Below are 24,718 nucleotides of genomic sequence, written 5' to 3'. Positions count from 1 at the left end.
CCTCCTTGCTGCCAGGATTTGATGGGTACCCCCCCACTGACCTAACTGGGCAGAGGTTTTCAGGATGCCCTTAATGGGCCTACTCTCCTGGGGTTCCCCACTAAATTGCACTGTGCTTGGGTGCCCATACTCGGATGCCCGCCCATCCATTCCTGGGAGGTACTGGCCTATGAGCCCCATACTTCTAGCTGGATAGTAATCTGCCATCCCTGTGGCCCTGGGCTCATGTGCGCGAGGGGACATGTGGGTGGCAGAGTCCAGGGACTGGGAGAGATGAAGGCCTCTGGTACTAGGGCTCTTGAGGCTATGCTCAGGCGTTTCTCTTTCCCAGCGAACCTCATCTCTATCCGCCCCTGTTCCCTGTTGCAATGCAAGAGCCTGCGCTTTCAGTTCCTCAGTTAAGGCCTTACTAGACTCTATCAGTCTCTCCTGCATCGCTACCTGTTGCTGGAGCCTATCATTGTGCTGGCAAAGAGCATCATTCTCTCTCTGTGCCTCCTGATTGGTCCTAGAGTACTGGGCCAGTCTCTGCTGCAGGAGGGTTACCTCCTGAGTCCCATCCCTACTGGCCTGCTCCTTTCTTGCCAGAGTCTCCTCCACCCTCCTGGTGTGCTCTAACAAGTTCTGGTGTTCTTTTTGGAGGTCACCCAGTCCCTGGAGGGACAGGTGATTTTCTTCCATTTTCCTTTTTAAGTGGCAGACTTCCTGGCCTAAGGTATCCCTTTCCTGACTAAGAGCCTGCATCTGTGCCACCAGGTCATCCCTTTGCCTTTGGAAGGCACCAGCTTTCTGGCGCTCCTGGTCAAACTCTGCCTAGGTATCCAGGGCTTTCAAAATCAGTTTATTGCTTTCCTCTTTTTCCCTATCTAGGTGGCTCTGCAGGGTGACTACCTGCTCAGCACATGCCCTATTGAAATCTAATTGTTGCTCCAGCTTTTTCTGGCTCTGCAGTGGGGAGTCCAAACCTTCTTGGTACTCCCTCTGTAAGGCCAGAAATCTGGTATCCTGGTTAGCCTTTTCCTGTTGCAGCACATCCATATCCTCCTTTATTTTAGTGATGTACTGTCTGCTGTCATTTTCTGACTCCTGGCTCCTGAGTAGCCTCTGCTCAGAAGAGTCCAGATCAGATTGGGCCTTCTCTAACGCCATCTGTTGCCTATTTGCCAGATCTTGGCCTTCAGCACATTTGTCCTGCATGGCTCCCATATATAGGTACAAATATGCCGCTATCCTGGCAATCTTATTATGTTCATCTTTGGCTTTAGGGGCCATATATAGTTCACTCAGGGCCACATGTAGGGGACCCTGATCTCTCCATGTATCTGACCCTGTTTCAGTGACCTGTTGCGCGATTGCCTGCAACCAGACCATTTGGTCCTGATGAGTCCACTCACCTCTCACAAATAGCTTATGTAAGAAGTGCTCTCTGGCTATTTTGATGTCTACCAGTGTCGTCATTCTGGAATTTGAGTTCCTTCCTGACTTACAGAAGTTTGTATTTTATTTTTGCAAAACAGACCGTTTCCTTAGAGCGTTCCTTTGAGGAGTGCTTTACAGAGTAACACAGCATGGTGATCCGACCGGATGTATGTCTCCTGTCAGTTAGCACACTGTATTAATCTGCACAAGTGATAGATCTAACCCAGAATCTCCGGCTACGAGCCCCCACTTTGTTAAGTGGCTTCACTTCAACACTACAGCTAAGTCAATGCCTAGTCTGGGATGCTGAGGGAAACCCTTATTGATATATTTTTAGGTCCAGTTCATGTACTCTGGATGACAGCCCTTATATAACACCCCTCTCTTAGAATCCCCCTGACCCCACTGAGCCAAGAAGTAGGTCTGTTTTGCAAATTTAAAAGGTTTATTTGAGAAATATAACACTATATATCTATCACACTTTTATAATAAATTAATATTGGATATCACACTTAAAACATGACAGTGATCAACAATGGATAATGTTCTACTGGTAAACTGATTTGGTTACTTAGAAGTAGTATAGAGGATGAGGTAGCTGAAATGCTTTATGGTTTGAAGGAAATGCAAGGTGGAATAAATGCAGTACAGAAAATAAACTGATATGGTTTCACAAGAGATAATATGTTCACTTTTCCCCTGGTGGCAATTCACCCCCCCCCCCGTATGCAATGCAAGGAGATGGAAGTAACACACACAGTCTTCAGGAATACAATCAAATACAATACGGAATTCAGTTCCCCACCCCCCCAACAAGCTTAGACAACAGGTATGCTTTTTAAAACACGGGCAAGAGTGCTTTGTTATGTGGTGGCAAGGAAGTGAAAAATGCTAAAATTGCTTTTAGTTCCCTATAGGAAGTTCAGGGTGAGTGGTGGACACTTTAAATCAGTTCAGGTCAGCCCTAACAATGGTTCTGGGATGGTTTTTAGGTTGCAAACAAATTTTAGCAGTTCAGGCAAAAGCGGCTATCTTTTTGCAGATGACGAAATCAGGCCAACTCGCAAATCGCAGTAAATCTTATGAGTGCGTAAATTGCGATTGCGGTAAGACTACATAGGCTTGTTGGAAAGCTTAGATTCTAAGCTTTCAGAGGAAAGTTAAATCTCGTTCCTAGGATAAACGGTTCCAGAGATACGGACGATTTTGTGAAGGTAGTTTTTCGGATTTAAAGTAAACTCAAAATGACAGGTGACAGCTTGCAGCTGCAGAATTGACAGGTGACAGTTGTGCAGCTTTAAAAATGACAGATGACACGATTTCTAGGAGGCTGTTCTAATTAGGTTAAAATAGTTTGGATTAGATTATTTTAACTAAGAGATTGGTTTTGCACAGTGAGTACTCACACTATATTTTTTAAATAAGCCGTCAAGGTCTGGGCAGGTTGGACGGGACTTCCGGCGGGTGGTTCTGAAGTCCCGGCTATCTGGGTCAGCTCTGCTCTCTGGGTCTGTCAAGCACCGGTTCTGCTCACAGCGATCTGGGTCTGGTCTGCGGTTCCGGCAAAAGTTCTTGGCAAAGAATTCAAACAGCTCGCCTGGCTGTTGAATAGTTTGGTTAGGTTTGCTGGATTCTGAAGGCCTGCTGAGAATACATTTGCTTGCAGTGGGCCTTCTAGGTTCAAAGTTCTGTAGTCTATGGGTCTCTGCTTCTGGTCTCTGTCTGGATGGGATGTCGGCCGTCAAAATGCTCCGCAGAAATGGAAAATGAATGTGTCTACCTGTCCCAGCAGTCTCTTTTTATGTGTTTTGGAAAGTGGGTGTGTGCGTTGGTCATAACTAAACCTGCCCCTCTCACTTATCATTGGCTAATTCCTCCTCTCTACCTTGATTGGGGGAAGGAAATGTGAGTCAGAGTGATGCTGTAGGTTTTATGGTCAGAGGAACCTCCCCTTGTCAGATTGCACACAAATCTATTTCTGACCCAAACACATATTTATCTATGTACCATTTTTCTAATATTATAGGTCCAGTTAACATATTTTCTGTAGCACCAAACCATCCGATCCCTGTCTTTGTACGATGTCATGTCCACTGATGACAGAATTCTCCCCTTTTCATCCAGATAACGACCTCTAAACCTTTCCAGATTTTACACAAATCACAAATGTGCACCAGGGATATGGGTTACAGATGATAAAGTGTCAGATTTTTAACATGCATACATTTGGAGTAACAACCTTTTTTCCGCTACTATCCCCAGGAACATATCACAGGGCCCTAACACCTCTTTAAATGTGCACAGAAAAAGCCCAAGAATAATGATATTATTTATATAATTTTGACCAGTCTGCACTATGAGTTATCTATCTTTTTAAAATTATGCCCTGGTCAAAAAGGGGTGTGGCTTCCCACATCACAGGGTGGAATAACTGGTTTATCCACTTCCCCCAAGCTCAGCTGCTAGCAGAGGCACTGCCCCTCCCAGTTTCTCCCAAGAGGAAGCCATTTTACGACCCCCCCAATATAACATTTGCCTGAGCCAAAGAAAGCCCATTGTTCAGTTCCCTGCAGTCCCCAGCTGCCACTCCCCTTTCAATCAACAGGGCTATGTGATCTCCTTTTGGTGGGGCCAGCAGGATGCAGCCAGGCCTGGGAAGAGTTGTTGAGCCAGTTCAACTCCTGTCGGGGGTAGTTGTCAGGCAGAATTCAGCTAAATGTCACTTTAGTTCCCAGTTTTCTACATTCAAATCCAACTTACATGCAGCTATTTTTTATATATACATTAAATAATGACTTCCTCCAAGTCATTTCAGAATATAGTTTTACATTGTATCCACCTCTTAGCAAGTCTTTCCTTGGCCTGGTTTTGGTTCATTTGTTCAGTTTTACTCAAAAGTCTGGTGGGTTTAAAACGCCGGCTTTCTGATAGTGGTGAACACCGGTCCTGCATCCATTTTTGACATTAAGAAAATGAATTCCCCACAGTTCTGGGTTGCTTTTGGCAATCAGCATTGCCATTCCCAATGGTTTCAGGCTACTGTGTGTGTAGCCCAATGGTGGTTTTATGCAGTGCCCTCCTGTGCTCACAACATAGGCAAAAAGGGGTGGCAGCCTATTCTTCATGTTTTCCGTGTGCACTCTCTGGGGAGTTCTGGCCATCATGATGTTTTCCATGCCAGTACTGCACAGTTTTATGGTAGGGCTTGGATGCATGGGTAAAAACATCCCACACAGTGTGGAGGGTAAGCTGGGAGATGGCCAGCTTTTCCAGAAGTTTGCCCAGGAAAGGAGTGATAGAGATTGGGTGATAGTTTTCTGGACTGGTAGGGTCAGCAGAAGGCTTTTTAAAGGAGGGGATGCACACAGGAGTGCTTGAGGAGAGAGTGGCAGCATCCAGAGGTGAAAGAGTGATTCCAGAAAACAACCAAGGCTGGAGCAAGGGTGTCAATGTAGTCCTTGATGGTTCTGGAGGAGCAGGGGATCATCTGTTTGGATGACACTTTCATAGATCAGACTTGTCTAGAAACATTGTTGGGTGTTGTCAGAGAGAAAGAAGAGAAGGGAAGAGGTGCGGGAGAAGCAGCCAGAGGAGGGGCCGGGAGAGGTAGAGGAAGTGAAGAACAAGGACAGGGTGTCCTAGGTTTTAGAGGTGAAGCAAGAAGCCATAGCCATACAGAAGGTCTGGGAGGGAACAGGAGAAGTAGAGACTGCAGAAGGATTGGCCAGCTCCTTGCAGATTTTAAAGAGTTCGACCATGTAGTAAGAGGCAGCAGAGACACAGGCTTGGATGTGGACTCTCTTCTTGGGCAGGACAGAGAGTCTGTATTGCCTTTGTAGCAGGCGGCCGGCCAGTTTATCAGATGATGCGCCTGAAGCACTCCACTTCCTCTCAGCCGTCCTACACTCAAGTTTCAGGGTGGCAAGGTCAGAGTCATACAGAGTTGCACTTGGAGGTAGGCTTCAGATGGACTCTCATGACAGGGGCAAGGATGTCCAGAGCATTGCAGATAGAAAGATGCAGGTTAGAGAGGGCTGTGTCAAAGTATGAGTCAGCCATAGAAGTAGGACGAGCAGAGAAAGTAGAGGCAAAGGCATCCATTGACATACGCTTCATGGGCCGAATTACTGAGAAAGTAGGTGGCAGTGCTGGGGTGGGCTTTACTTGAGAGACAGGGAGTTTCAGGTGAACAAAAGCAGAAAATGGTTAGTCCAAGAGATCGGAGTGGTGAGAAGGTTAGAGAGGGGGATGTCTGAGGAGATGAGAGCATCCAAGGTGTGTCCGGCAGAGTGTGTCGGACCAGAGCGTAGAAAGGAGAGAGAAAGTGTCACAGAGGTTGTGGAAGAGCCCAGAGCAGCGATTAGATGCATCCAGGTGGATGTTGAGGTCTCTGAGGAGAATAGGTTGCAAGGTGGAGACAAGGAGAGAGGGGGAGAGGTCAGCCCGCTCTGAGAGGAAAAGGGCAATCTGGCCAGGAGGCCTCTAGATGGTGGCCAGTCAGAGAGAAGGCAGGAGAGGTAGAGAGCCTGCAGATCAGGCATTCAAAGGAGGAGTAAGCCTGCATAGGAATGACAGAAGCAGGGACCCACTCTGGAAAGATCAGAGCTACTCCACCTCCACCTCCAGCTTGGTTGGTTCTGGGCTTGGAGAGGATCTTGTATTCATCAGGGAGAAGACTGTCAAAACGTGTGACAGAGCTGGCCATTAACCATGTCTCAGTGAGAGCGAGTAGAGTATATATAAGGGCACCTGGCTATGCCCTGAAAAACCCAGGTGGGCGTAGTTGAATAAACAAAACAAACTTTCAGGGTGAGAGGTCACACCACTCTAGTAGTCTAACAAATATGAAAGCCAATAACAGCACGTGTTTCGACTTAATATATCTAATTAGCATATAAATGACAGAATATGGGGATAGAGTACCCAGGAGTATTGTCCATTTAAACCCAGCTCATTCCACTGGGTTATGCATACCTGTATTGTCTTCACAATACTCCTGGGTCCTCTATCCCTATATTTTGTCATTTATATGCTATTTAAATATATTAAGTCGAAACATGTGCTGTTATTGACTTTCATATTTGTTAGACTTCTAGAGTGGTGTGACCTCTCACCCTGAAATTTTGTTTTGTTTATTCTGTGAGAGCGAAAACATCCAGGTCAAGTTCTTTGAGGAGGTGGCAGATGTCAGAGCAGTGTTTGACAGTGCAGCGAGGTGGAGTAGGTTGCCACATTTGAAAGTCTTCCGTGGTGGGGTACACCCAGCGGCAGTGGTAGAGGGGCCCGAGAGTGGCCAGCGATGGTATCAGGAGGTGGGATAGTAGCCATAAAGGAGGAGGGTGGGGCCAGAGATGCAGCAGAGGCAGGAGGTGGCAGAGGAGCCAGAGAGATGCTAATAGGAGTAGCAGGAGAAGGAAGGAAGTTGATAAGATGCCGGAGAAGCCTATCGAAAAGGAGGAGATTGGGTTGAGGGTCCTGGACCAGGGCGGTGCCATTTAGATACATATTAATGATGGTCTTGGACGAGTGGGAGCAGGCCAAGAGGACCTGCCACCGAGTGCCACCAATAATGGGAGAGGAAGAGGTGGGAGAGGGAACCAAGACTATATGAGGGGTCCATAGGGAACGACAAAGAGGATGTTAATGAGAATCTGAGTGGAGAAAGCACTGGTGTAAGTATCAGCGATAGGGAGGCTTGGGTTGGAGACCAGGATGTCCCTCTTGAACTTCTTCCTTCCAGACTTAGTAAACGGGATAGGAAAGGAGATAGCATAGCAGTTATGTGAGATAGCGAAAGCACCATAGAGGGGGCTAGGAGGAAAGTGGAGGGGGTGGAGGGTGATGGGGAGAAGGTGAGACACAGGCAAGTGCTGCACAACACAGCAGGCACAGAGGGGTTGGGGGTCACACAGTAGGGAACACACAGGAGGAGCAGACAGGAGACACACAACAGTACAACATTACCCCAAGCAGGGGTGGGAGAGAGTACGAGAGCGCCTAATGGTACAGAGTTCACAGAACAACAGTAACCACAATGCAAAACCACCCAGATTCGACTTTGCTAAAAAGAGGGGAAAATGCCTAGTTGTAAACACAGCAGCCGTGCAAATGGGACCTTCCAGAGGAACTCTGAGGGGTGGCTAAACAATTTGCATGTTGCAGAATATTGTTAGAAGGCGACAAAGAAAAGTGCTCAAACAAAATGTAGTCGGGGGGAAAATGGTGGATTCACATTACGGTAGGGATGGGGCTGGGGAAAGATGCCCACATGTGCAATTGGAGAGTATGGAGATGGCTGGAGGGGCTGTTTTGTGGCAGAACGTTTTCATTTTACCAGAGGAATATCACGGGATCCATGGGGAATTGCAACAGTAGCATGGCAAGATGCCCTTTGGAAAAGAAAACCATCGCACTGCAAGGGCAGCATTCTTCCAACGTGACGCAAGTGCAAACTCTAACAAGATAGGATTGTCAACAAGGAATCCTGATAGGCTATTGAGGGTCCCAACAGACCATTGATGTAGGGGCCACTGCAGTGCCAAAATTGCACCTCAAGGTCGCAAAGACTGTCATTCAAATGTGTACACTACCTGTGGTCGGTATGACCGTGCCTGCCACTCTCTCAATCACTGGAGACACATTTATAACATTGTTGAAATCCACCATGAGTGGCTCACACCAACTACACAAAAACCGAGCCTTTTTGCAGCATTTGGTTCCTTCCTGGCAGGCTGCATTCTGAATGATTTTCTCTTTTTTTATTTACTTGTATACATATTGGAGCCCTAGCCCAGAGAGTGACAGCCCTGCCGTCTGTGGGTAGGGTGACCAGAATTTGGTATTCTGCCCCCCTTTCTCAAGATGTTGTTTACATTGGAAACTGCAGTTGTCCTGCTTTTTTGTAGTAGGTCTTGGTAGCTGGCAGGCACAAATGCACAATCTCGCACAGAAGAAATGCTGCATTTTCCAACTTAAGATAGTGTTAGTTTGTGATACATGTATTACAATATGTTTATTTGAACAGTAATATTTATCCCGCCCTCCTTCAAATGCTACTGAAGTGTAGTGCCTTGACAGCCACTTTCAAGAGTTAGTCCTGCTTTTATGTATTTTGCTTTTTAAATCTGGTCACCCTACCTGTGGGTAAATTACCCTTGCCACCCTTCCCAGCCCGCCTCTAATCTAAAGGAGCTCCTAACATGCCTAAACACAAGGCAAGGAGAGATGCGCACCACAAACTATGTCAACGGTAACAATACATACTTGGGTTTTGATGCTTAATGTTGGAGAACGATAAATACATGGTTCACCCGCCGAACAATGTGGCTGATAGCATCCGCCCACCCTGCCCTAAACTGGCCAATCATTGTTTTTGTTGGGTACTGAAAATATGATGCACAAAAGCATTCCTTCTCTTGGCTCAATGGGAATGTGAGGCCAGCAATATCAGGTCATGGCGTGCTGGACTGGTGTGTGCTGTCAGAAGCAGTGCTTACTATGGACCGATTCTTTATTGCTTTGCGGAGTCCAACCTGGGGTGTCCCCAATGCTCCCTCTCTTGCAGCCCATGGGGGTAGTGTAGGGATGGATTCCAGGGTAGCCTTGCGCCCGATCATTGGTGAACACTGTACATCCTACATCACTGCAGTACAGTGTGTAATATATCACACACATTGGAGGTTGTATTCTTTTGATACGTAACGTTTGCACTAATATGCAAGTGGTCCCCTCCAGGCAATTTTCAATTTTTCCACCACTCAGTGCAAAGGAAAAGCGTAATAACAGGCGAAATTGCCTTTACTCCGTCCTCATGGACTCCGCTTTGTAGAAAATGTAAATGCCACTTTGCAGGTGCTCATTGCAGGCACATGGCATAGGAATCCATTAGTTTGCTTCCAGCAGGAAAATACGTGCTTCTGTTAAACCCTGTTCTCTTTGGAGGTGGAGCAGGAATCCACAGTGGAAATGCCATGGGTGGTTCGTGCTCCTCCTACTCCGCCTGCAAAAAGAAAGACCGTCTCCCAAAGCTGCAGTGCAAAGCGTAAAATGCTTTACTCCTTGGTTTGACACCCTGCTTTAACGCTGCAGGGCTTATAAAAGGACATTGATCTGGGAACACTAATGATTGTTTGCAGGTGACTCTCATGGTAGTGTGTATGCCTACCATAATTGGACTCACTGTCTAATCCACTGCCACCCTGCCCACCCTGGCCACCAACTACGACTGCATCTCTCCAACCCTGAGCAATTCCTTCCTGCTCCTTGCAATCACTTATCTATTTGTCTACCCCCCCAGTTTGCCATATTTACCTGCACCCCATATCTATGTGATGTACAGCACTCCTTTGCCACGCTCACAATACAAAGTACCCCTAATAGAAGAAATATATATATTAGTGAAAATGTGTGTGTTTGTGGTTTCACGTATGTTCCCTATACAATTCCACACCGTTTCACCAACCTGCACCAGCTTTTGCACAGTCACGTGTTATGATCCCCCCCCCCCCCCCACATTACTGGCTACATGACATCTGGACACCCCTTCCCTGAATTTCAGCAAAAGTAGACATTTGGATGTGAGCTTGTAGCTTTGCGTATTTTCCCTATGCAATTCCACACTGTTTCACCAATCTGCATAAAATGTTGCACAGTCACCTGTTGGGACTCTCCAGACATTACTGGCTACATGACATTTGGACAGCCCACCCCTTTTCCAGGATTTCAGCAAACGTCTCTGGGTTTGTGGCTTCGTGTATGCTCCCTGTACAATTCTACACTGTTCCACCAATCTGCACTAAATTTTGCAGTTACTTGTACCAATGAGGGAATGAAAGCGAAGTGAAGTGAACGTGGTGGTTTAAACAGAGCTAATGCATGTCCAGGAAACTACCCCATATCTTTTTTTAAAATACAATTTTTTTTCTTTCATCGATAAATCACCCTTTCCATATTAACCAATTTCAACATTTCATCCATCGGACATCCACTTACGGAGACAATCTCGATTTCCATCCTCTCAGTATCCGTTTTTTGGCCACTGAGGCTCCTCTAAATAGCTCAGTTTATAGGGTCTGTGGGTGGGGTTTTTTTGGGGGGCCGGGGGTTAAAGAGATAAACTGTTTGTAATTTGGTGTATGTGAATTGTTCGAAAAATTGATAACATGTAAATAGAAAAATAAATAAAGCGAACGTGATGGACTGCTACCCTTATTGCACGCTTGCCACTTTGAGATCACACGGTGCACAATTCTGGATTGAGCTCTAGTTTTTGGCGCGTATTGCACGATTTTAGTGTTCCCTGAACGAACAGCCTAGAAACCCCCTGCAGCGCCAGACCAGTTCACCTTTAGGCAGAGTTCTTTTTTCTTGGTGTTGCAAATGTTCCACGGGGCAACCAACAGGTAGTGACAAACGGGACAATTTGCTAAAGCCTTTTATTTGTAATGTGATAAGGGGACTTAGAAAGAGTCTGGGGGCTGAAGGTTGAGTCGGTAGGCAGCCTGCCAGCCCCAAGGGAAGTGGTCCAGCGTACAAACAAGACACATGACCCCTTTTTTAATCAGATAGATTTATTGACAAGAATCTTTCCGAACGGACAGCCGTCAGCGGGTCAATTATTAATTGATGGCAGACATCTCTCAGCGAAAGATTTAGGGGGAGGTGCCTCCAAGAAGTATAAAAGAGACCCGGCTCCTTTGGTTTGTCAGGCTTTGCGAAGACTAGCCCCCCCACCCCACAGAAAATCAGCAGCCATGAAGTGGGCAACTCTAATTTCCATCGTGATTGTGCTCAGCTGCACGGAGTCCAGGATCCTGCATAAAAGACGTGAGGACATTTTCTCACACATGTAGCGCTGCTCTGCTTTGGTATTGGGGAGCGGGGGCTGAGGTGTGCATTGATTGGTTGTTATTCATTGGTCACCTGTGCTTTGCCCGGAAATTGACTATGCATTAGGCTATGGGGAGGGTTCTGTGGTGCATGTCACGGGAGGGAGGGGCAGTCACAGCTTTGCAGGCCGGTGCTGCGGTGCAAACATGCAGCACTTCCTTTATACGATCTGACTGTGCTGCCTGCATTGCCATGCTGAGATGTGCTTTTCCGTTTGTGTCACTGTAATCAACGCACCATAGGATGACTATGGGTCGGCATTCCGTCTCCCAGCCTCGAGACTGGAGACATTCAGGAAGTGTGTGTGTGTGTGTGTGTGTGGCGCGCGCTGCAAGACTCACTGAGAAGGCCTCATATGTGCGGGGGGCGGGGGGGGGTAATCAGCCTACTGCCCAGCATCAGCCTGGGCAGTAGGCTGATGCTGGGCAGTAGGCTGATTGCCCACCCCCACATATGCATGGCGTGCAGCGAAGTTACCTGGTGGCTCCCGATCGATGATAGAGATTGGGTTTAACTGGGCTAGGAGTATACAACACTATGGGGTGCCTCACGCTACAACGAGCTGGGGGAGTAGAGTAGGCCATTTCAGCGAGCAAGCCGCACATGTCCCAGTGCCAGTGGTCGAAGTGGGCGGGAGCGCAGTGTCTTCTTCTTCTTTTTTTTTAAGTTTTACTGTTCCTATACTTTTATTTTAAAAATAAACTGTTCCTGGGTGGTTTTAGTGTTCAAATGAAAGTGTAGGAAGAAGTTGGAACCTGCAGGTGTGTTTGTGATGATGGGGTTTGTGGGTGGCGGTAGCAGGCAAGCAGGGAATATCGTTCCACTACTTCCTTTTCGAACACTTCGACCACTGGCCAGTGCCACCTAGCAGCCGTCCCTGGAAGTTCACTTGCAGTTCAGTGCCACAGAACAAGGAATGCGCCTGTTTTGCGCAGTCCGAGGGTTCACGTCATTGCCTTTTAGGGCAGCATTGTTTCATACATATCTTTATAAACCCCAAAACGGACAGCCCTCGGGGAAGCATTGAAAGAGTGTGGGGGGCAGGGGGGGTACGGGGGGGGGGGTAGGAGCGGGATATTTTAGAGAAGAGGATTGGGAAGGAAGATCAGGGGCAGAGGTACCATCCTAGAGTCCACACAAGGAAACGCAGAAGACTCTGATGTTTTCATATTTCCTTAAAAGGGGCTATTGTGTGTAGCAGAGTTGGTGTCACCCCTCCTCTGTGCACCAATCAGCAGGGGGACACATGGGAGGCCTAGTGGCTCGTGTCCTTACCCCTCTGCTGCCTTAAGCATGAGCATTATGCCCTCACAGCCGATCACAAGCAGGGCCGGCCTGAAGGGCAGCAGCGCCCTGGGCGAGCATGAGCATTACCCAGAGAGGCGCATTTACGGAGCGTTTTTGCCGTGGTATTGCACCATTATAAAAACGCTTCTGTGAATCAGGCCCAGAGTCTCTGAAAAGGACTGCAGAGTGCGGTGCCGCTACCTACGTATATTGTGTGTGCATAGTATGCTAGTATCATGCATACCAACATTATCCATTCAATTTGGAAGACTAGTTCAGGTCTGGCTTTAACTTTGCATTCTGGGACTTGTAGTCCTGAGTTTCCCCCATTATAAACTCAGGACTACAAGTTCGTGGGTGCATTTATAACCCGGACTAGACCAGCGTCTCCTGAATGGAACGGATAATGTGTTTAGTGCCTGCCATAGCCAAGGAGGAAGAGACTTTAGTTTGTATAGAGCGAGCCCTTATTGTCTGCAATGGCTGCTGCTAATGAGTCTACAGGAAAGGGTCTATGGGATTACTGCGACCCCCAGAAGTCTGACGGCCGGAAATGCGGAGTTTATTTTAACCCCCTTCACACCACATACAAATGTGGGGCGAGACCCCGAAACCCCCCATACTTGTATTATATCCCATACCCCCCCCACATATATGTGTGGCGTAAGGGGGGGTCGGAAAAAAAAGTCTACATTTTCGGCAGTCGGAATTCTGGAAGCGACATTTTGGTATATTTCCATTGGGAAGCACTAGACTAAAGCCCACATAACACGTGCTTTCATTATTTTACTAAAACCTGGCTGGGTGGGAAATTAAGCCCTGCATAATAAAATAAGGCCCAGAAATAATTTACAACAAAGTATATTTAGGAAAGAGGAAGGTCTACACATTTACAAAAGGCAAGAAGGGAAGCAGATAAACGCAAAGAAACAGGGCGGGAAACAGAAAGGGAATTCCAAAATCGAGGGACAATGCAAGAAACATCTGCAATCGGATAGTGGCAGTAGATGGCCACTCATGGGGCCTCATTACACGGATGGCGGTGAACCATGGCGCTATTAGCGCCATGGTTCATGCCGGTAAAATACCGGCACCGCCTTGGTGGAAAGGGGAATTACCGCCCTATTCCAAGGTTGGCGGGGCAGTAATTCCCCCTTCCACCATTGCCCTTCCCCATTCCCATTTTTGCCCCATAGGGCTCTATGGGAATGGGGAAGGCGCTAATTACGGTACCGCAAATTGCGGTACCGTAATTAGCTCCCTGGTCCCTTTGCGGGTTGGTTTTACGGCCTGCAAAAATCATAAAAGATTCTACACTGGAGAAGATCCGCAACAATAGCATCCTGTACTTGCTGCCATTGAGAGGAGCTATACGGTTCTTCCATCTGTTCCACAGATTGCTCACTGTTAAGCCCCAAAACATCTTCTGGCATAAGAGTCGCCCTCTCACCTACACCGGTGTCAGGCTGTGTGGACGAGGGCACCAAGGGAGCTACAGATTCAAGGCCAAGTCCTCAAGAACTAGCATCTTCATCCCTAGAATGGCCAGGATTCCCCTTAGTCAGAGTTGTTACATCTCCATTTTCATCCTCAAGAGGCCTTGTTTTTGTCTCCTGGAGACGTCTCTTCCTACGAGCAGTGGTAGCCACTACTTCTGATATCTGATTCTTATAAGGCGTTACAGGAGTGGTTCATAATTGTTCATGAGCAAGAGGGAGGGTAGGAGGCATCTTAGAGACACACCGGCTGCGGTTATGATATGATATGATATTTATAACCCCCTTAATACCCAGAGGTTTCGAAGCGCAGACCTGGGGATCGAACCTGTGTTGCTCCGTGTTGTCTTGCTTCCAAGGCGAGCCCTTTGCCGCTGAGCTGTTCCTCCAGGGCCTGGCTAACTGACAATGCTGACCATCGTCTCCTTGGCTTTGTGTGCAGGGTGGCCATAGGAGCGTCTCACAGTGAGGCCATTCCACTGCGCACTGGGCAATACACACGCTTTGACCCGCTGCAGAATGGAAGGATGTCCATAATGGTGGTAATTGTCGGCAGGATGGCATAGGGGCAACTTGCTCGCCTTGGAAGCAAGACAACATGGAGCACCACAGATTCGAACACTGGGTCCGTGCTTACAAACCTCTGGGTATTAAGCGCGTTATAAATAATCTATCATATACTACTGGAACTGCTCCCCCGCAGCGCAGAGTCGGCCTCTTGTGCGTTCATGGCGTTTAGTTTTCCTTCTTCTTGCTGTTGCATTGGTACTTAGAGTTGGCATGAATGGCTCGTTGGGTGAGAATCAGGGGTGCTTGGTTTCTTTTTTGCACATTTGCACGGCCTGAATCCTACACGTGAAATCCAGTTTGGCTGACAGTTGATGCTGTTCGGTTGGAGCTGCTGCAGATCAGAAATATGTCGACGAAAATAAAAGGACTGATAAAAATATTTTTTTTTATTAAACTCCTCAACATTAAACACATTAAACATCTGTTTCAGATCACGAGGATGGACACGCAGACGATCCACAGCTATTAATTGGGAACGTAGTAAACATGCTCGGAGTAGAACATGCAAAGGGAATGTAAGTGTCACTCACATGAAAACGTCTCATGTTTATCCGTGTCATACTCATTTGGGTGTGCTGTTCGTTTAACACTACATGCTGCTGCTCTCTTTCTGCTTCAGTGTTCGTTTTCCGTCATTCCGGGCAATTGAGGGCAAAGGGCAATCCTGAAATATGTGCAGTTCCAGCAACAACAGTTGCTCCTGCCTACACCATATACCTTTCACACCACCAAATGATTTGCAGTTTTGGCTATTAGGTGACGCGCCACCTATGAGCTGAACATATTGCATTGGAGACAGCTAGGAAGTAGAAAATACGCAAGGAGCGGTATTGAGATTGTGGGTACTGTTTGGTTATTTACTCACCCATTTACTTCCCATGGCCATCCTACCCCCTCTGGCCATTCCCACCCACGACGTGCCCTTCCCAGTCAAAAACACACCCTCCTAAGATCTCTTTAGACTAGCTCTATCAAGCAGTAACACCAAACTTAGTCCTGTTAGTGTTATTTCTAAGCTGTCTGCTGAGATTTATCTGCTTAATACCAGCTGTAAACCTTCTACTGGTGTAATACAAAATGTCTTAACCAAGTGTGCCTTCAGTTCCTTACACTGAAGTTCTTTCAAAAACAATCATTGCCAAAGCCGACGTATTTTGCTTTTGAAAAGGCATTGAACATTTGCCAGGAACAGCAACGCTATGTCCAGGTAATCATATCATTTTCCAGCTCTTGCCTCCTTAGGCCATTTTGGCAGTGTCCTGCAAATGACTTTCCCATGCCCACGCACAAGCCCAAACTCTTGTCTTTGCCAATTCTTGTTTTAAAACCCTTTGCCCAATTCTAAGTCTGGCTGAAACACAGAACTCGAGAACTAATCCTCTTGACCGCACTGGAAATCAGATAATTCCAATGTGCGCAGGGGGAGCCTGGGGCCTGTTGACCTCTTATGTGGCTTGTTATAATACATTCAGAAGGAAATGCGACCCACATACTGGCCTCGAACTGGACCTGCACATGTCTTCTATAGAGCAGTGTTGTCAGCAATGGCTTCGCCTACTTCAAAGCTCATCTTGAGGAAGAGAGAAGAGGAAAAAGAAAGTGCCGCAAGGAGGCAATAATGATCAATAATAGCCTAAATAAGTTAGGGCGCCGAGTGCTCGCGAACCCATTGATTTAGTTTGATTAGCAACTGCATGGTCAAAGCAGTTTTAAATTGCCAGTTTTCTCTGAAAGCCCCATCACAACTTGCCCATTCGGTTTCGATTGTATCGCTGAACGTTGCATTGAAATGCTAGTGCAAGTGTGACTAGACCAGAAACAAGCTTCGGAAAAGCCCACGGGCCGGCATTTGCTAGAGGGAACTCCTGCGGCTGCGCAGCCTCCCTCCGAGGTCCTGGGCAGAGAGACTTCTGTGATGGCCCTGGCCTCCACTGCCCAAGGCGTTCCACCGTGGGCGAAGAGTCAAGTTTCCATGCACTATTCCGGTGCCAGAGGGAACTCCTGCGGCTGCGCACGCTTCCTCCGAGGCCCTGCTTGGCAGAGAGACTTCTGGAATGGCCTGGTCTCCACTGCCCAAGGCGTGCACCGCGGGCGAAGAGTCAAGTTTCCATGAACTCTCCTGGTGCCAGAGGGAACTCCTGCAGCTGCGCAGCCTCCCACCGAGGTCCTGGGCAGAGAGACTTCTGTGATGGCCTTGGCCTCCACTGCCCAAGGCGTGCCACGCGGGTGAAGAGTCAAGTTTCCATGCACTCTCCCGGTGCCAGAGGGAACTCCTGCAGCTGCGCAGCCTCCCACCGAGGTCCTGGGCAGAGAGACTTCTGTGAAGGCCCTGGCCTCCACTGCCCAAGGCCTGCCAACGCGGGCGAAGAGTCAAGTTTCCATGAACCCTCCCGGTGCCAGAGGGAACTCCTGTGGCTGCGCACGCTTCCTCCGAGGCCCTGCTGTGTAGAGAGACTTCTGGAATGGCCTGGTCTCCACTGCCGAAGGCGTGCCCCCACGGGCGAAGAGTGGCGCTTCCATGCACTCTCCCGGTGCTAGAGGGAACTCCTGCGGCTGCGCAGCCCCCCTCCGATGTCCTGGGTGTTACGGAGTGGACCTCCGATATGTATTTCCCCTTTAAGGGGGTGTGTACCTTGGTACGGTGTCACCCTTTTAAGATGGGCCATGACTATGTCATGGCCCAAGATAATAAAAGGGAGCCTGCAGGCACGTGCCGGCAGAACGGCCGCAGGCACCATGACCAACTAACTGGTGTGTGTGTCTTTTATTGTGGCCTGCAGGCCCGCCCTGTAGACACAGGGCCTGCAGGCCACGGTGCCCTGAAGTTCCCTGTTTAGCCTACAGGGCAGGACCCTATGAAGCACCACGGCCAACCGTGCCGATCACTGAGGCTCTGAAGCCTCCCCAGTGCTGGTGTCCCATAGCACAGTAAGGTGGGGCCGGTGCGATGTCCATGGTCAGCCCCCACCCGGGCAACCTCCGAGGCCTGAGCCTCCTGATGCTGGTGTCCCATAGCATCCAACGGGGGGATCTGGTATGATGTCCCATGGACCGCTCTACCCCCTAACATTGGTGACAAGGAGGAAGTCGTCTCTTTCTCAAGATGGGAAAGGAGAGAGAGAAGACCACGGACTCACGAAGTGTAAGCAGTCTCTACGTCCCTTCAGCACAGCACCCGACCCTCACTGCAGCCAGGAAGGACCCGCGCTTCACCGCACGAACTATGGCAATAGCCCGGGCCAGCCTGCAGTGAGCTGCATCCTGAGCTGCCTGTAAAGAAGGAGGGAAAGTGGAGTGGCCACAGCCGGTCCCTTCAGCATAGCACCCGACCCTCACTGCAGCCTGGAAGGACCCGCGCTTCACCGCACGTACTGCGGCAGTAGCCCGGGGCACCCTGCAGTGAGCTGCATCCCGAGGTGCCTGGAAAGAAGGAAGGAAAGAAAGTGGCGGTTCCTGGGGGGACAAAGCGGTACTTCTTTTCCCCCGCGGCAACCACCGCACGCAAAAAGGAAATGGGCTCCGAGCCCCGCAGCAGGAAGAGCGACGTCGGCCGCACAGCAAGGGGAGCCACAAGTGTTTCTGCTCCCCCCTCCAAGAACAGGAAAGAATGCCCCGCGGCCCCGGCTGCAACTGGGATGACACCCGCCGGCCGTGAATTAGAGGTGGCACCCGCCACAACCAGGACAACCCCAGAAGAGGCGTGCGGCCTACCCCTCTCCACCTCACCGCCGAGCGGAGGAAGCTGCGTGGCAACCGCTGCACCAAAGGAGTGAGGTGCCCTTTTCCCCACCCGCCGAGAAATTGAAGCAGCATCCGCCGCAACAAGGAAGTGCTCCGGGAAGAGGCATCGCTCGCCGGGAAAGAGGTGAGCTGGCCGCCCCGCCCCCCCTCTCTTTCCCCACAGATGCCGAGGCCTGCCCTGCAGCCTCCGCCAAAGGGAGACCTGAGCGGCCCCTCCCCCGCATGCCCGCACCACAGGCATGGACGGAGGGTAAGCGGCACGAGCCGCAGGGGGGAAAGCCACAGCTGCACCTCCCCCACCTGCCGTAAAGGAGAAGCGGCGACCGCCGCAACGAAGAGGAGCTGCCCCTCCCCCACTCAACCCGAAGTGGCCACAACTGCGGTATCCGCAACATGGAGAAGTGAGCTGCCCATCCCCCGCATGCCTGCCAGCACCACAGGCCAGGCCAGAAGGAAAGCGACACAAGCCACGGGATGGAGCGCTGCAGCTACGCTGCCGCCATTCCGCCTGAGAAAAGAAATGCTCCAGAGCGGAGCGAAGAATGCAGGAAGGCGCTACTCCCTGGCCATCCTCAGACCTGGCCCGCCAGTGGTGAGTGCTGCACTGCCCCGTGGGAGCTATAAATAGAGCCAAACAAAATGTGTGCTTTATGCCGGTGCTGCCCGCATGTCCCCAGGACCTACCCTCAAATAATCCCCAAGGCCCATCATCAAGGAACGGCAAGCACAGAGCCCTGGCTCTGGGGGCTGCCGGGGTGTGGGTGCCCCAGCATTCATCCCCAGGGGGCCCATGGGGTCGGTAAAGAGGAGCCACAGAGCTCTAGTGGCCACCACACATCAAAGGGCACGGAAGCAGCACTTACACCACAACCAGAGTAAAATTGCACCTCAGGGACTGGGGGCCTGCAGCACCAAGATCATGCCAACGCGTACAAGCCACAGGAGACATCACCCCGTGCATCCTGGGCCCATGGGGCGCACTCTGACATAAAAGAAAAAAAAAGGATGGGAAAGGAAGGGTTGCAGCTCTCACGGGTGCTTGTGCGCCCTCCTGGGCAGGTGTCTCCAACACTGTGCCATGGAAGGAAATAAACATGGGAATGGAGCAGCCTGATGGCCGGATGTATGGGGATCGCTGCCCTGCCCACATCAAGGGACTATGCCGATGTGGCCCCTGGTACCTACCAGGTGCGGCTTTGCCGGCTGTGAACTGTACTGGCAACAAACCTGGACCCAGGGAGTGACTCCGGAACCAATGCTCATGAAGAATGAATTGGTCTCCTGCAGTCCCGACTCAGCATTAGGAGGACTCAGTAGACTGCGTTGCGATGCTGTGAACTGGCATAGTATGTACATAGTTAAAGTGGTCTCAGTAGAGGACAGCAATGGTGGAGTGTCCTAAAATGGTGGCAGTTCCGTACCCGAGGTTAATAAAGGTTTCTGTAATTTGCGGTACAACTGCCAACCATCCACCAGAGAAGGACCCACTGCGACTGGCACCTGTGAGGGGGGGGATGAGTTGACAGATGGTGACATTTATGAAGTCAGTGATGTTTGTGGTTACAATGGTTAACCGTTATGTTGGAATCGCACATGTTTGTTCCCTATGGAAAAGAAGGTATGTTACGGAGTGGACCTCCGATATGTATTTCCCCTTTAAGGGGGTGTGTACCTTGGTACGTGTGTTACCCTTTTAAGATGGGTCATGGCCCAACTGGTGTGTGTGTCCTTTATTGTGACCTGCAGGCCCGCCCTGTAGACACGGTGCCCTGAAGTTCCCTGTTTAGACTGCAGGGCAGGATCCTATGAAGGACCACGGCCAGCCATGCCGATCACTGAGGCTCTGAAGCCTCCCCAGTGCTGGTGTCCCATAGCACTGTAAGGTGGGGCCGGTGCGATGTCCATGGTCAGCCCCCACCCGGGCAACCTCCGAGGCCCTGAGCCTCCTGATGCTGGTGTCCGATAGCATCCAACCGGGGGATCTGGTATGATGTCCCATGGACCGCTTTACCCCCTAACACTGGGCAGAGAGACTTCTGTGAAGGCCCTGGCCTCCACTGCCCAAGGCCTGCCAACGCGGGCGAAGAGTCAAGTTTCCATGCACCCTCCCGGAGCCAGAGGGAACTCCTGCGGCTGCGCACGCTTCCTCAGAGGCCCTGCTGTGCAGAGAGACTTCTGGAATGGCCTGGTCTCCACTGCCGAAGGCGTGCCCCCACGGGCGAAGAGTGGCATTTCCATGCACTCTCCCGGTGCTAGAGGCAACTCCCCTACGGCTGCGCAGCCTTCCTCCGAGGCCCTGGGCAGAGAGACTGCTGTGATGGCCTCCACGAGTGAAGTTTCCATGCACTCCCCAGCCCAACCAGGCCCCCGGTGCATACATGCCAACATTACGAAGTGGCTGAGAGGGAGAGTTCTACAGTGAAATTGGGAGACAACAATTTCACCATTGGAATGCATTGGGACATAACTATCTTAGGCGGGAGAACGTGAAATCGGGAGTCTCCCGCCTAAATCGGGAGGGTTGGCATGTATGCCCGTGCTCTCCGCAATATCCTTTGCTCCCGTCTTTTGGCATAAAGTGCTCAACAGGCATCCAAACTATGGGCTTTTCTAGTTTTATGTGGATCCATTTTTCCGAAAAAGGAATAGAAATGGGGAAGGAATAGTATAGTAGCAGGTTAGGTATAGCGATAGAAATAGGACTGGAATAGGAGGGGATACGATATGAATAGGAGTCGGTAATGATTGGGTAGGTGGTTTGCACCACGGTCCATAAGCAGAGTGGTTTCAGGGTTTCTCATCAGGAAAGACATGTCTGAGGAGCAGTGAACATGTGTGTGGCTCTTTGCTTTTCAGCCACCGGAGAAGTGTGCTGGGACTAAGGGACGCATTTTGAGTTTGGCAGTAACAGTAAAACAGGAGTTATTTCCAATACTGTCTGTTTTCAAAGCTTGCCAAATTATGAGGTGTGGGGTGTGTGGCACACGCCGCATTCCCATTCGAAAATCCGCCAAATTCCCAATGAGGCCCCAAGTGCTGAATAGGATTGTATTCAAATGATTGCAATTTAAATGCTAATACCTAGAGAAAGCACAGGCATGTTACACTCATGAGGCCTGAGTATTTACCCAGACGTGACGGTTAGGGTAGTTGCACAAAACGAAAGAGCAGTGCGTAGCGCGACTACAGCACAGGCTGATTGAGGAGCAAGAGATGGGGGGGGGAAAGGAAGTGGTTCAGGAGCTGGATGCAAGCAGGGAATAAAATCACAGCTACAAGAGACCCCGCAAAGAGGGTGGCACATCATATAGCAGGTTGAGCGTTACAGGCCTGGTATGCAGAAAAGGTGTGTGCATAAAAGCAGGCCAGGGTTCAGCTCTCTCCACACACACCATCCGAAAGGCGTTTCTTGAGTTTTAAGTTTTGGCCCAGAGACACTTAGGTAGACGCGGCTGCAGCGGTTATTTCAGAGTAGACATAAGATTGTGATCGTCTGACCCGTCTCCCTGCCTGCCGAGTGCCAGGCCTATTCACCCACGTGTTTGTCCCTCTCCTCTAACATACACATTCCAGGATGATTGACTGCAGAAAGGAAAGGCCACTGTGACAGCCCTCTCCCCTACAATGCCAATGATAAAGGAAAAAGAGGAAGTCCTGGAGCACCTTCTGGGAAACCTATACACCATCTACATGATCATCCGTGGTTCCTATTATTCCCGTTCCTATCCCTAATCTAATCTTCATCCTGGTCCCCGATTCCTAATACGATTAACATCCCCAAACAATCTATATTTTATCAAATTCTCATTCCTTTTCCCATTTCTATTCCCAGTCTTCTTCCTAATCCTGTTCTTGTTCCTATTAGTAGTCTAATTTCTATCCATATGGCTAATTACAATGCTTTTTATTTTCTATTCCTATTCTATTTGAATCCTATCCCGCTTCCTATTCCTAGCCTACTACTATTCCCATTCCTCTATGCATACCTATACTCATTCCTATCCTCGTTCCCATTCCTCTATGCATACCTATACTCATTCCTATCCTCGTTCCCATTCCTCTATGCTTACCTATACTCATTCCTATCCTCGTTCCCATTCCTCTATGCATACCTATACTCATTCCTATCCTCGTTCCCATTCCTCTATGCATACCTATACTCATTCCTATCCTCGTTCCCATTCCTCTATGCATATCTATACTCATTCCTATCCTCGTTCCCATTCCTATGCATACCTATACTCATTCCTATCCTCGTTCCCATTCCTCTATGCATACCTATACTCATTCCTATCCTCGTTCCCATTCCTCTATGCATACCTATACTCATTCCTATCCTCGTTCCCATTCCTATGCATACCTATACTCATTCCTATCCTCGTTCCCATTCCTCTATGCATACCTATACTCATTCCTATCCTCGTTCCCATTCCTCTATGCATACCTATACTCATTCCTATCCTCGTTCCCATTCCTCTATGCATACCTATACACGTTCCCATTCCTCTATGCATACCTATACTCATTCCTATCCTCGTTCCCATTCCTCTATGCATACCTATACTCATTCCTATCCTCGTTCCCATTCCTATGCATACCTATACTCATTCCTATCCTCGTTCCCATTCCTCTATGCATACCTATACTCATTCCTATCCTCGTTCCCATTCCTATGCATACCTATACTCATTCCTATCCTCGTTCCCATTCCTATGCATACCTATAATCATTCCTATCCTCGTTCCCATTCCTCTATGCATACCTATACTCATTCCTATCCTCGTTCCCATTCCTCTATGCATACCTATACTCATTCCTATCCTCGTTCCCATTCCTCTATGCATACCTATACTCATTCCTATCCTCGTTCCCATTCCTATGCATACCTATACTCATTCCTATCCTCGTTCCCATTCCTCTATGCATACCTATACTCATTCCTATCCTCGTTCCCATTCCTATGCATACCTATACTCATTCCTATCCTCGTTCCCATTCCTATGCATACCTATACTCATTCCTATCCTCGTTCCCATTCCTCTATGCATACCTATACTCATTCCTATCCTCGTTCCCATTCCTATGCATAGCTATACTCATTCCTATCCTCGTTCCCATTCCTATGCATACCTATGCTCATTCCTATCCTCATTCCCATTCCTCTATGCATACCTATACTCATTCCTATCCTCGTTCCCATTCCTCTATGCATACCTATACTCATTCCTATCCTCGTTCCCATTCCTCTATGCATACCTATACTCATTCCTATCCTCGTTCCCATTCCTATGCATACCTATACTCATTCCTATCCTCGTTCCCATTCCTATGCATACCTATACTCATTCCTATCCTCGTTCCCATTCCTCTATGCATACCTATACTCATTCCTATCCTCGTTCCCATTCCTCTATGCATACCTATACTCATTCCTATCCTCGTTCCCATTCCTCTATGCATACCTATACTCATTCCTATCCTCGTTCCCATTCCTATGCATACCTATACTCATTCCTATCCTCGTTCCCATTCCTATGCATACCTATACTCATTCCTATCCTCGTTCCCATTCCTATGCATACCCTGCCCCTAATCCTATTCGCGTGACAGTTAAATGCTTTACCTTATCCAGTTCCCTCCCTATTGTTGCCCCTAATCCTACCCCTATCGCTACTCCTATCAGGATCCCCATTACTGCTGCTGTATTCAAAGTATGAATCCTATTTTGTTCCTGTTCTGTTATTTTTTTTCTGTTTCAGGGTCATGGTCATGGTTTCTCAGTTTCTCCAGAAGTGCCCCTACGAGGAGCATGTCCAACGGGTCAAAGATGTGATGGAAATTGCTGTCCTTTGCTCCAAAGGCGCCAAACGAGCCGATTGTGGAAATTCAGCGGTACGAAAGTTCTTACCTTTCCCCAAATTCTATGATTTTGGTTGAGTTTGAAATGACACTGCTGCAATCCCCAGTAAAGTTGATGAGGGGTAGGATTTTAGATAGTGGTGGAGGTAGCGGTAAACAGGAGGACAGCAACACTATCCCCAAAAAAGGGAAAGGCCACCGATTGCATTGTCAGTGGCAAAAAGACATTGGACCCTTTCCAGTATTCACTACTCATCTATCGAACATCTGTTTTTTTTGGTAAATACATGATTCCTCTTATTTAATGTCCTACATATAACACTGCTTCCAGTTTCTTAGAATCACCTATGAGGCAGGCTGGTAGTTTCATGTGCAGAATAAAATTGTACCATAGCCCTTCTATTTCACTGCTTTCATTGTTAAGTGATTTGCACAGCCCCTCTAACCCGGTAGCGGTG

The 24,718-nt window shown here is 48.9% G+C and overlaps 1 protein-coding gene across 1 annotated transcript in view; it reads left to right on the top strand.

Moving 5' to 3' along the window:
• The first annotated feature begins 11,116 nt into the window (after positions 1-11,116).
• Positions 11,117-24,718, top strand: part of LOC138515996 (serum albumin-like) — a 65,310-nt gene continuing 51,708 nt past the window's right edge. The window contains exons 1-3 of the mRNA XM_069630786.1: positions 11,117-11,244; positions 15,091-15,175; positions 24,161-24,293. Coding sequence (XP_069486887.1) covers positions 11,172-11,244; positions 15,091-15,175; positions 24,161-24,293 — 291 coding nt within the window. The 5' untranslated portion in view covers positions 11,117-11,171. The remainder of the gene's footprint in view (positions 11,245-15,090; positions 15,176-24,160; positions 24,294-24,718) is intronic.

The sequence above is a fragment of the Ambystoma mexicanum genome, chromosome 6q (assembly GCF_040938575.1).
Source record: "Ambystoma mexicanum isolate Mex_15411 chromosome 6q, UKY_AmexF1_1, whole genome shotgun sequence".
In the NCBI taxonomy this organism is placed as follows: Eukaryota; Metazoa; Chordata; class Amphibia; order Caudata; family Ambystomatidae; genus Ambystoma; species Ambystoma mexicanum.
This window is presented reverse-complemented; position numbering and strand designations above follow the sequence as displayed.